The sequence below is a fragment of the Rutilus rutilus genome (assembly GCF_951802725.1).
Source record: "Rutilus rutilus genome assembly, chromosome: 10".
Lineage (NCBI taxonomy): Eukaryota > Metazoa > Chordata > Actinopteri > Cypriniformes > Leuciscidae > Rutilus > Rutilus rutilus.
In genome coordinates, this window is record NC_140215.1 from 26,292,988 (window position 1) to 26,305,935 (window position 12,948).

The 12,948-nt window shown below is 38.9% G+C and overlaps 1 protein-coding gene across 1 annotated transcript; it reads right to left on the reverse strand.

The window, feature by feature from the left end:
- Window positions 1-9,783: 9,783 nt before the first annotated feature.
- On the reverse strand, window positions 9,784-10,936 carry LOC311298025 (uncharacterized protein). Its single transcript, XM_084420578.1, has 2 exons — window positions 9,948-10,936; window positions 9,784-9,860 (listed from the first exon to the last, which is right to left on the reverse strand). Exons 1-2 carry the CDS (start codon window positions 10,411-10,413, stop codon window positions 9,835-9,837), a joined length of 492 nt encoding a protein of 163 aa, XP_084276704.1. The 5' UTR covers window positions 10,414-10,936; the 3' UTR covers window positions 9,784-9,834.
- Between the last annotated feature and the right edge of the window lie 2,012 nt (window positions 10,937-12,948).

Sequence of the window (12,948 nt, forward strand, 5' to 3'; positions counted from 1 at the left end):
AGAAATTTTGTCCGACTTGATACAGCGCCAACGCCACGTGACTGTGATGTATGCCTTCAAAGTACCGCGAGAGCGATTCGAGAGTAGCCGGAGAACTCAGCCAGCGCAGCTTCTCAAGAGCGGCTGCACTGGGCTGCACCATAGACAGTAAAAGAAATGGACACAGCGACCCCATTGGATTCAATGGAGAAAAGTGAAGTAAATTAGAAGCACTCACTTCCTGATGGATGAGCGTACTGCGCAGACTCAAACTGAGCTTGACGACGTAGATGTGACGTGAGCAACCTGTCTGTTCTAGTAGCTGTGCCAAGAGAAATCTAAATCATTCCCTTTCGAAACTTGCAGAGAGGAGAGCATGAGTAGGATGATGACACAGCTGTTCCACGATTGGCCGGATTCACCGCATGACAACGATCAAGTGTGTTTCGTGTTTATTCGAACACCTTTAGTTCCTCTAAAGCTCACAAATCAGTTTTTTACAACAGTAAACACTCTTTTCATGTAGTTGCAATGTTATATTGTGTCATGTTTATCAAATTAAAACTGATTAAAAAACATAGACTCCACTTCATTGATAGTAGCTTATGTTGAACTTTATTCTTGTTCAAACAGACGCTGTATGAAGCAGTAGGCTATAAAGTATTGAATGAAAATGTCTCTGAAACATCTGTGTATTATTTGACAAATATTGCATTTATTTCACTTCAGCTGTGGTAAAGTATGCAAACACCATGTGAGCGGTCACTACGGGAACCAGAAAGTGTCCGACTTCGCGTCCCCGTTTTCAGCTCCTCCCCGCCTGCACGCGGCTACTCTCGCCGATCGGTTACATCCAGCCGCAGCCGATGTCGAACACACCTCTTGTCTGATGTGTTGTCATTGGTTCATTGTTTCATTGTTCACAGGTGTCCCTTGTCAGGTCATTAGTCTTGTGTATTTAAGCCCTAATGTTTGCCATGTGTTTTGTCAAGTATTGTTTCGTGACCACTGTTGTGTAAGTCTATGTTCACGTCTATGTCCACGGTTTTGTGCCATGCCTTTGTTTCATGTTTGATCTTGTTTGTAATAAACTTGGGTTCTCAATAAGCTGCCTCCAGTGGATGTCTTACAATACAATTAGTTATTTAGAATATATTATTACTGATTCTTGAGATAAGGGACAAAACATGTCCTACACACCAGCAATAAAAAGTTACATCTAAAGGAAATTTGGATACTCAGGACATTAATTGCTTTTATTGTAAAATAATTTCTTAGAATTATTTTAAATACATGCTGTATACTTGGACAAAACTTGTAATTTAACCTGTCCTCAGCATGAGGTCACAATGTAAAACTGCCAAACAAAGTTTTTAAAAATGCAACAAATTTAAGAATATACATTTAAATTGAAAGGCAGATATCTGTAATATATACAAAAAGTAAATCTTGAATTATAACTCTGAGGACCCCTTTCCTATGTCCTGCTCATTGTGGATCTCACAGTATGACACATAGTCCTGAAAGGTTTCTGTCTCAACAGATTGTAAAATAGGCACTAGGATTATATATTAGTCACATATTTGAGGTTTAAATAACTACATTCTCGCCTAAAAAACTCTTAAAACTACATTTCGTGAAACAATCAGAGTGCTGTTACTGTGTGAATACAGCACGGCTGGAAAAGGCTCTCAGCCAATCAGATTCGAGAACCAGAAAGAACTGTTGTATAAATACATATACCATGGTCTGTCTGAATACTCGGTTCTGATTGGCTGGAAGGTGTGCAATAAAACCATTTAATGCACAGGTAGTTCTAAGTCAGTTGAATCACCGTTCTATAGTAATGGACATCGCGCTTTTCTGTGTCCACACACAACATGCAGGAGCACAGACACTTGTTATTAACGCTGACCCATGACTTTTAGTAATAAAATAGCTTCACTACTGAATCACAACATTATATTTCTCAGCAACGAGAAGGCAACCACGTTGTGCATTAAAATCATGTTATGCACAGCTAGTCGTGGATTATCCCTTACATACATACTGTATATATGTGGAAAAAATATTATTGTCAACCCTAATTCTGCCCCTCTGTCTGAAATGATGCACGTGATTAAGTGTTTTGAAAACATCCATATAAAACGGTAATGTAGACAAACATTCTGAAATCATTTACTAACAGTTTGTGATGCAGTTGTTGGCAGATCCAATACAGTTGGCTGTTTCATCAACCTTAGTTTCTTATTGACCTCTCCACTACACTGTGCCTCATTTACAAAACAAAATGCTCCGAACAAACATATAATCCTTGTCGACAGACTGTGGAGTACGTCAGAAACTGAATATGCTTCTGTATACTGTATCCATTGTGTAGGCAGCATCAATGATTATAATGGGTTCTATCTGCTTTAGACGTGAATGCAACTGAATGCCAGTGGGTGGGGCCTATGGTGTAATGGCTTGCTATGGAGGCAGTAATATGCAGATGTACTTGCCTGTATCTGTATGACATCACAAATCCTGCAATATCCAAACAAGCCGTTTTTGGAGCTTGATTAAATGCTTTGTTTATAATAAGTAGGATGTTTTAAGCTATGAAACTTGCAGAATGTTTTAATGGTACAAAAACCTCTTAAATCAAAAACCTTGATTTCAAAACTTCAAGGCAAATTTGATGTCTCATGTCATGACCCCTTTAAAAGTAACTGTATATTAGGCTATGTATATTTCCTGTTGATCTTTAAACTGACACAATGTTGAAAATGCATCTCCATATCCACCTTTTAGCCTCTAACTTCCTTTAAATTTGCATGGTTTTAAATCAAACTCCTTTTCGTTTTACACAGTTTAGAAGAAGAAGAAGAAGAAGAAGAAGAAGAAGTTTTATTTATATAGTGCCTTTCCGTAGCTCAAGGTCGCTTTACATTGTGCATTACAATTCATTTACACACCCGCACACACATTACAATCACATAAGGACACATATAGTCACATTATCCAAAATACATGTTAAATAGATATGTGTTTAGCTGAGTCTTGAATGTCGCCACAGATGAGATATTATGAAGTGTAAGGGGTAGTGAATTCCATAATTTAGGAGCATTAACACTAAATGACCTTCCACCATACAGTAGACAACCGGAAACTAGGGATGGACAGTAAACCAAGTTCAGCTGATCTAAGGGACCGGGCAGGGTGGTAAGAGTAAAGTAGATCAGACAGATATGGAGGTGCAAGAACATTTAATGCCTTAAACGTTAGAAGTAATACATTAAAGTGTAAACGTGATGCCACGGGTAGCCAGTGAAGATCATGCAGCAGAGGAGGAATGTGAGCAGAACGCCTGGTAGAGGTCAGAACTCTTGCTGCTGAGTTTTGAACATACTGTAATCTTGCAATACGTTTTTTGGGCAGACCAAGAAATAGAGCATTGCAATAATCCAGACGTGATGTGATTAATGCATGAATTAAGGTTTCAGCATCAGCTAAAGTGAGAGAAGATTGAAGACGTGCAATATTACGAAGATGGAAAAAAGAGTTTTTAACAAGAGAACAAATATGAGAGCCAAAAGATAGAGTTGAGTCGATTAAGACACCAAGGTTACGAATAGATGACGAAGGATTAACATGAACTCCATCAATATCAAAGGATAGGTCCATCCTTTTGACTGAGGCAGCAGAGCCAATCACCAATATCTCAGTTTTTTTATTATTTAATTTGAGGAAATTCAGGGACATCCAATGCTTGATGTCCCTGATACATGCAGTAAGTGAGTCAGGCAGGGATGGCCTATCGGAGCTGATGGTAAGATACATTTGAATGTCATCAGCATAGCAATGAAATTGAAGTCCATGCATGCGTATGATGTCACCAAGTGGATATATATAGATGATAAACAATAGTGGGCCAAGAACTGAACCTTGAGGAACACTCTGTGTAAGCGAAGCAGTGGCAGATCTAGGCTGTTCTACATTTAGTTTAGGCTGTTCTACATTTCTATAGGATATTCTATAGGACACCATTCATATTTCGTTTTTTTTTTTTTTTTTTACACTAATATTTTAGTGATATGTTTTTCAATATGTAAATCTATAATAAAGTGATAACCCTAATAGTAACCAAGCAACAGTACACTGCTGGAACATATTTTTCCCCTAGGATCATCATTTGACAGAATGATTTCACTTTGCAAGACCCACAAAACTTGGTTTTGAATTCAATTGCGGCATTGAAGTTATAAAGGGGACCAGACCCCAACTTGTTGCTTCATTAATATTCATTAAAAATAATAATATTAAAGGGACATTGTGTAGGAATTTCTCCCATCTAGTGGTGAAATTGTATTTTGCATTCAAACGAATAGTGCTCTCCAGCGCCTCGCTTTTTCAAATGCGTGTTGCATCTACGGTAGCCATTGTGTACCAAAAAGCTATGACAAGATGTATTCTAATAGCACTTCATCGAGTTCTACTGTGTCTATATAATAAAGTACACAACCAAGCAATGAAAAAAGCTTGTAATTCAGACCGTAACATTGACTTACCTGTCAAGAAGAAAGCAGGCAACTTCAGCGTCTCTTTTGAAAGCTTTCTGCTGCATTAGCTCTTTCCACCTGGAAAAAGCTATACCGACATTAACCCTTGTTTTTTGTAATCTCCGGTCACGTTTCCTTTTACGGTCTATTTTGGACTTTTTCGACGACGAGGACTCCTTATCCTGTGACTCAGCATATGTTTGGTCCTCCATTATAAATAACCGTACAGTGCAGCCTTTTAAACTTGCCGGGGCAGTGACAAGCACCTCTCACTGCTTTCAAATAATAATACAAAGAAATATAGGCTATATATATATTTTTTTACTTTGATATCAAGAAAAACAAAGTAAAAAAAAACATCTAATTTTCCTAGGGCATGCAATTTATTTTATAGGGCACTCATTATGCCTCTTTTTAGATGCAATATACGTCTCAGTTGTCCCCAGAATGTGTCTGTGAGGTTTCAGCTCAAAATACCCCACAGATAATTTATTATACCATGTTGTAAATGGCCATTTTTGACTGGAAGGAAATACAAGCTGTTTTTCTGCATGTATCTTTAAATGCAAATTATCTGCTGCTTCCCACCTCGCTTTCCAGAAGACGGCTGAGCCTTTACAGCTCATGCCTCAGATACTCTGCCAGAAACTAAAACATCTGTTTGGTTTTGATTATCATCTCTATGGCGGTCACGCTCATATGACATTGCAGTTCTTCATCATCATTCAGTTTATTATCTGCATGCGTTTTAAAGCCATTTCATTCTAAACTTCTGATGATGTGACAATTGGATAGAAACTGTAAATAGCTTATTCTGAGACAGGGGTGGCGCAAGATGGCGAACTGAACAGTTGTGTTGGTTCGAGCTCTGAGGCGTTTTTGAGGAGTTGCATCTTCTGGACGAATCTGTAACGTTTAATTACAAGGCATGGAGTGGGAACTCTCTTTAAAGGTAGAATGCATTAAATTTACATTATAAAAATCCCAACAGACTGTGACGCAGCCTATATTGATTAATCACACTGCCAGCCCACGTGCGGATTTTCCAAAATGCCAAAGAACAAAGACAGAAAGTTACTTTCTTCGCTTCTTGAAGCATCATCTGGAGACATTGATTCATCCCCAAAAACTCCAACAGGCAGTCCTCTTTAAAAAAAACCCTGTCAGGAAGAAGACTGCAACGTCTCTAATGCCGATATACTTTGTGCTGTCAATGCTCTTAATGATCGCTTTTCATCGGTGGAACAACAAATAGCCCAGAACACGATCGCTATAGTTAATCTTTCAAAGACGACTGACTTGTGGCCGAGGAGATGAAATCTCTATATGCAAGGGTCAAGACTAACGAGAACAAGATATCACAGATTGAGCAAGTGCTCCGGATGGTTCAAGGCAAGTGCGATCAAGCCGAGATCTACAGGAGGAGATGGAATTTAAGGCTAAACAACCTCAGAGAAACAGATGGAGAAAATATCAGAGTCAAAGTGCTCGAAATCCTAAAAATGCTGACTCCGGACGAGGTAGATGATATCCGTTTTTACGTTGACACAATCCACAGGATTGGACGTCCTGGTTCTGGAAGTAACCGTCCTAGGCCGGTCATCATCCAGTTCACGCTCCGGTCCTAGAGAGAAAGTCTGGAAAGCGGCACGGGATCATCCTGCACTCAAGGAAAGAGGTGTTCGCCTGGCAGAGGACCTGACATTTGCAGAAAGACAACAGAGGAAGCTGCAATGGCCAAGGGTAAAGGCGGCGAGAGAAGAGAGCTTACTTTCGTGGAGCAGATCCCTTTATTGATGGAGAAAAACTGTCTGTTGAAGACTATATAACTTTCGTCCAGGTGATGCGACTCCTCGAAGTTTGGAGTGGATCAATACCGACTGGTTTGTGAATTTCGTTGTTTCAGGGTTCTTTATATAACATTGTTCTATGTCTGATTTTGATTTTAGTTGTTTAAAGATTGTTTCTCTTAATGTTAGGGGTTTATGAGACAGCACTAAAAGGAAGTCTATGTTAATTTTTGTTAGGCGTACAAATGCAAATATATATTTTTTTTACAAGAGACTCATTCGTGCAAAACTGATGTTAAATGGTGGCATTCTCAGTGGGGCGATCAAATCTTCTTTTGTCATGCTTCTCATCATTCGGCAGGTGTTGCTACTCTTCTAAATAAGTTCAAAGGTGACGTATTGGAAGTGGTTAGCTCCAAAGAAGATAGATGTTGTTAAACTGGATAACTCTGTATTTGTTTTAGGAAATTTGTATGGTCATAATTCTACAGTCCAAGCAAAAAATATGCCTACAGAGGTCACTCTATATCGGTACTGATGGGGAAATATCAAGGTGCCTTTTTGATAATGGCCGGAGATTTTAATGATGCCCCAGATGATTTCTTAGATGGTTTCCCACCACATATGCTTTCTACTTTCGAAATGTACATTTACTACTTCTCTATGTACCCATCTTTCTTTAGTGGATATTTGGAGATTCTTGAATTTTAATGAAAAATGTTATTCTTGGAGTAACTCCTCTAGATCTTTACAATCAAGGATTGATCTATGGTTAATCAACCCAGGATCTGTCCAATATTTGATTGATGTTACATATTGCCATGCACCTCTTTCGGATCATAAAATGATTGTTTTGACACTTTCTGGTTGTGATATTAAAAATAATAGTATACAAGACTATTGCAAATTAAATAACAATTTGCTTAGTAATGAAGGGTTTGTTACCCAGGTTCGTGAAGTAGCACAACTCATTTTTGGGAGTAAGCAAATGTCATGTTAAGAAATGGGAGTTATTTACAGTAAGTTTAAAGTTAGGCAGTCGGCTGTTTATTTTAGTAAAAAAAAAAAAAAATTCTTTTGAAAAAAGTTAATCTTACAGAAGATGAAAAAGTCAGATTGGAGACATTAAAAACTCAAATCGATCAGGGCCCGGTTCCCCAAAACGTTCTTATCGCTAAGTAGTTCTTAACCTATTCCTTAACCTCTCTCTTAACGGTATGGCACGATTCCCGACACGTTCGTACGCTAAGTATATCTTCTGTAAGTCACACTTTCGTAAGGTTGGTCTGGACCATTCGTAAGCTCTCTCTTAGCGTTGTTTGAGCTCAAGACGCTAGTCGCCGCCACTGTGCAGCAGTCTTTAGAAATCAGCGCAGCGCAGTACAAGTCAAACTATGGAATGTTGACAATGTTGTGGCTCAACAATGATTTTATGTTATGGACATTTTAAGACTAATAATAAAATATGTTCGCAATGGATACAGGCCTATTTATGAAGTTGACTTTATTTGGTATCAGAACTAATATGGTGGTAATTAGCCTAGGCTATTTCGTAATGTCATTAAAGCGTTTAAATTGGCAATCACTTTTGATAATTAAAATCTGGCAAGATCTATAAATGGGTAAGTATGGTGGTGTCCAGTAAGCGACCAACTATGGCAGCGATCCAACGTGTCCTTGTATTGAATCAAAGACGGCGCCAGCCACGGAGCCAATGTTGTACAATGTTGCACACGTTCGCACGCGCAACGTTATTGAGTGTGCAATTGGCATCTGGAAGCTGCGCTTTCGGTGCCTGCACAAGTCGGCAGGAGGACTGCGCATGAAGCCTCACAGCTCTTGCACAGTTACGGTGGCAACGGCCATACTCCATAACATGGCTGTGCGTGGAGGCGCACCTATTCCGGAGGGGGAGGAGGAGGAGGAGGAGGAGGAGGTGGAAGCAGATGAGGAGGAAGATGGAGAGGGAGAAGTTGAGGTCCTCTATCCTCCACAGAGGGCTGCCCTGCACGCTGCCGGGGTTGAGGCAAAGCAGCTTTTGATTGCAAATGTTTTTGGTTGATTTATATTTTCTTTTTGGATTAACTTGCTGAGCTATCATTAGCCATCATCCATGATTGAATGGACTTTTCTTTTGATTCGTATTATGATGGAATTTTTAGTTTTCTGAAAAATAAACGGGAGTTTCAAACCTTGCATCCATTAAATGTTCTGTGTGTGATTCTAATCCTTTAAACCTTTACTCTATCATGCCATTGTGTCCATTCCATAAGTGCTCTATGCAACGCCAATCATTGACATGCTTCTCTTAAAGGAGAACTCCGGTCAATTTTAACATTGAGCTAATTTTTTTGTACATTTGGAGTGCTGTCAATACAGAGAACAACGACAAAAATCGGTGTTGCCTACACCGAGTTATTCTATTTTTAAAATTTGCACCCTATTGACTTCAATGGGGCAAGTAGTAAGCCTGCTTTTTAGCCTCTTAACATCCTTTAAGTGTCATTACAAGTGCACAGAAAATGTGAGTGATTCCTTCCGAGTGAACACGGGTGGATCTGACTGCAGTAGATGTTAGAGATATTAATAAAAATGAAGTTAATTCAGCCAGCGCTCATACCTTTGTTTACATCCTGTTTTCGGTGGAAGGCCATAGTAATCGATTGTCGAGTTCATGCGCATAGGTTTAGTACCTATGATCACGCGCGTGAACTCGACAATCGACTACTGTGGACTTCGACCGAAAACAGGATGTAAACAAAGGTATGAGCGCTGGCTGAATTAACTTCATTTTTATTAATATCTCTAACATCTACTGCAGTCAGATCCACCCGTGTTCACTCGGAAGGAATCACTCACATTTTCTGTGCACTTGTAATGACACTTAAAGGATGTTAAGAGGCTAAAAAGCAGGCTTACTACTTGCCCCATTGAAGTCAATAGGGTGCAAATTTTAAAAATAGAATAACTCGGTGTAGGCAACACCGATTTTTGTCGTTGTTCTCTGTATTGACAGCACTCCAAATGTACAAAAAAATGAGCTCAATGTTAAAATTGACCGGAGTTCTCCTTTAAGGTTGGCGAAGGAGCCTACACGTTAGAATTTCTGAGTCAAAAGTTAACATATGCCCAAATTACCACGTCACATTGCTGATTCATCTTCATTCATTTATTGGGCATTGAACGCAGGTCACATGGTTGTCAGAGGATTCCCTTTCCGCTGCTTTGCCTCATGCATAGCCTTACGTGTCGTCAAACACACAGATAATGTACATTACAAACTAATGTCTTTACGCAGCCTCTTCAAACGAGCCTTTATCTGAATGTGCACTTAGATTGACACTGCTTAATTTCCTTGTGGATAAATAAAGTATCTCATAGATAGAGCAAGATTTTATGCACAGGTTTCCAATGGCAATAGAGAATCAGTTGTTGACTCATCAAGGATGACAGAATGACATACAATCTTGTTGATGATCAAGTATTTTTAATGAAAATGCGCATACAAACACACACAGACACGGTCACTGGTGTGACTGTTGCTCAGCATCTATAAAGACAAACACATACCAAAATCAGATTAGGAACTGTGAGGAAAGGAACATCAAAATCTATAAACCAAGAACAACTGGCTCACCTTCAGCTGGCAGCAAGATTGGTACCGAGATTGAGGGCCTGTTGAATTGCGCCTCTGCTAGGGCATGCTGCTGCTTGGCCAGTTCCAGCTTGGCTCTCTTCAGCTCCAGAGACTGGCGAGCGAGCTCATTTGCTTCGGTCAACTGGCGCTGCATGTCCTGCAACACGACCAACTTCTCCTTTTCAATGTTCACCAACTCTTCGCTACACCGACATGGTGAGATTGTGGAGCGACGTCGTGATGTCGTGTAGCGAAGTCCTGGCGAAGACTTGTGTACGGGAGGTGGTGGCGTAGTGCACCCTTCCGGCTCGGTGCTGCCAGGTGAGGAGAGTGCTGCAGGTGGCTCGGTGTCTGGGGAGCATGGCACATTGGGGGGTGGCGATGACCTGGAACATGAGGCCTGTTCAGCGTCACCTCTTCTAACGTCAATCCCCCCAGGGATTCCATGTGAGACTGTGTCTCCCATGATCGCCAGTGCCTTCTCCTCATGTGCTGTTAAGGGTTGCACCAAACTGGTCCCCACACCTGTCCTCGCCCGGTCTCTACGGACAGCAGAACCTCTCACCTTAACCTGGCTTGAAAAATCATGCCATTTTTTTCCTGACGTCCTGTCAGGACCTTGGTGTGCCTGATCCGGAGGCAGCCATCTTCCTTGCTATGTCGCTCCATAGCTCTTTTTTGTTGCTGTTGCACAAGTTATTCCGAAAGCTGGAAAACAGTGTCACCTTGTGCAAGCTCACCTCGTCCAGCAAAACTTCAAGTTCCTCTGACGAGAAGCTTGGTGCCCTTTTTTTACGTTGCTTTCTGTACTCGTAAACTCTCTAACTCTCTCTCTCTGTTCATTGTAGATAGGTTGCTTTTTATTGAAAACATTAACCAATGGCAATCAATACCGCATTAAACAGAAGTAACTGCAGCTGCTTGCTAATCAATTCTGATTGTAAAGTACCTTACCATTAATATAAAAGTGTATTACATAATTTTTAGAAGTCGTTAAACCCATGTCAAGAAGCGGCACAAGTGGCACAACGGGATAAGGATGGTGGATGATTAGCGAGGGATACCCGGTTCGTCTACCCGTCACAACATATCGTGTGAACATATTACTGACAATTTGATAATTTAATTAATAGTCTATATTTTACTGATAACTTAAACTATGTTAAAATAAATGTTACTGGAATAATTTGAGGAATGTTTCATTTGCATAGAACGTGTTGTCTTTCTTAATGCCGTAATGCACCTTCACGTGAAGTGGAAAATCGATTCCTGAGCAATCGATGCCAACTAATTCAGCACCTTCACTTGGGACAGCACCTTTGTAACATCGAACATAGAACGTGTTAAGAAGCTTCCTAAGGGACACTTCAGGGAACACACTTAGGAACATAAACAACTTTGGTAAGATATATCTTTCGAGTCTTCTTAGCTAAGCGCTAAGAGTGAGCGTTATCGGGGAACCGGGCCCAGATATATATTAATACAGCAAAAGGGGCATTCATTCATTCTAGAGCTAAGTGGTTAGAAAAGGGGGGAAAGAATACAAGTTTTTTTTTTTCACTAGAAAAACTAAATTATAAAAGACAAATGATCTCCTCTCTTAATATTAATGATGTACTCACTTCAAATCCAAAATTTATTACAAATTATGTGGAATCTTTCTACTCTAAGTTATATGAATCTGTATTTGAAATTGATAAATGTTCCGACTTCTTTGAGTCAGTTAAGCAATCTGTCTCATCAATTTCTATTCAGTTTCGAGACCTTTGTGATGAAGAACTAAGGAAGCAAGAGATGGCTATTCGTTCAATGAAAAAAAAAAAAGGGCACAGATGGTCTTTCAGTTTCATTTTATCTCTGCTTTTGGGATATTATTGAAAACCCCTTATTCGAAATGTATAAGGAATGTATTGAATCGAACGAATTATCGACTTCGATTCCTTCCTAAACCCGATAAAGATCAATTGATTTTGGATAACTGCCGTCCTATAACATTATTAAACGTAGATTATAAACTCTTGTTTATGCAGTTTGCTTGAAAAAAGGTCTAGATTAAATCATTAATGAGTGTCAAACTGGTTTTACATAAATACACATAAATTAGAACATTAGACTAATTTTGGACTTGTTATACTATTCAAATTTAGTAGAATCAGAGGCTTTAATTACAATTTAGCATCAGTTTATGTAAAGGACATTTAAATCCTTTGGTTTTGGGGAAAGATTTGTTTATATAATTGAAATGTTTCATATAGGTATTAATAGCTCTATTAATTTATATCCAAACACTTTTAAACGATTCCCCATTTGTAGAGGAGTGTGCCAAAGTCTTGAATTCTCCAAATTACCATCTTCAACGGACAAATTAGATTAACTCAGCTTGCGGATGATACTGTTCTTTTTTTGAAAAATAAAGAACAGTTGCCCGCAGCATTGAAGTTAGTATGTACTTTTTCTGAGGCCTCTGGATTAATGCTAAATGTAAATAAATGTGAAATAATGTGCCTTTATGATTCAAAAGAAAAACCTTTGATGTAATATCCCAGTAAAAAATAAGATTAAGTATTTAGGAATAAGTGTTACAAAAGATATAGCAGAGAGACAAGAATTACATTTTTCCCCCAAACTTAAAAAAAACCCTCAAAACATCTTTAATTACCGGCTTCACAGAGACTTGACTATTATAGGCAGAGTCCTATTAACCAAAGCAGAAGGGGTATCTAGATTTGTTTATCCAGCTTTATCTCTTTCTGTTCAAGATTCGATTTGTAAAAAAAAAAAGTTATTTACAAAATTTATTTGGAGGAATAAACATCATAATTTAAGAAAGGAGGTTCTTCAGGGTCCAAGAACTAAAGGTGGTTTTGAGCTTTTGGATTTTTTCGATTTAAATTATACTTTTAAAGTAAAATGGCTCAGAAACTGTCTACTTAAATCAGACTCGATATGTTTTTTTATATCATATAATAATTTTTACAAGATTTTTTGTTATTGTGTGATT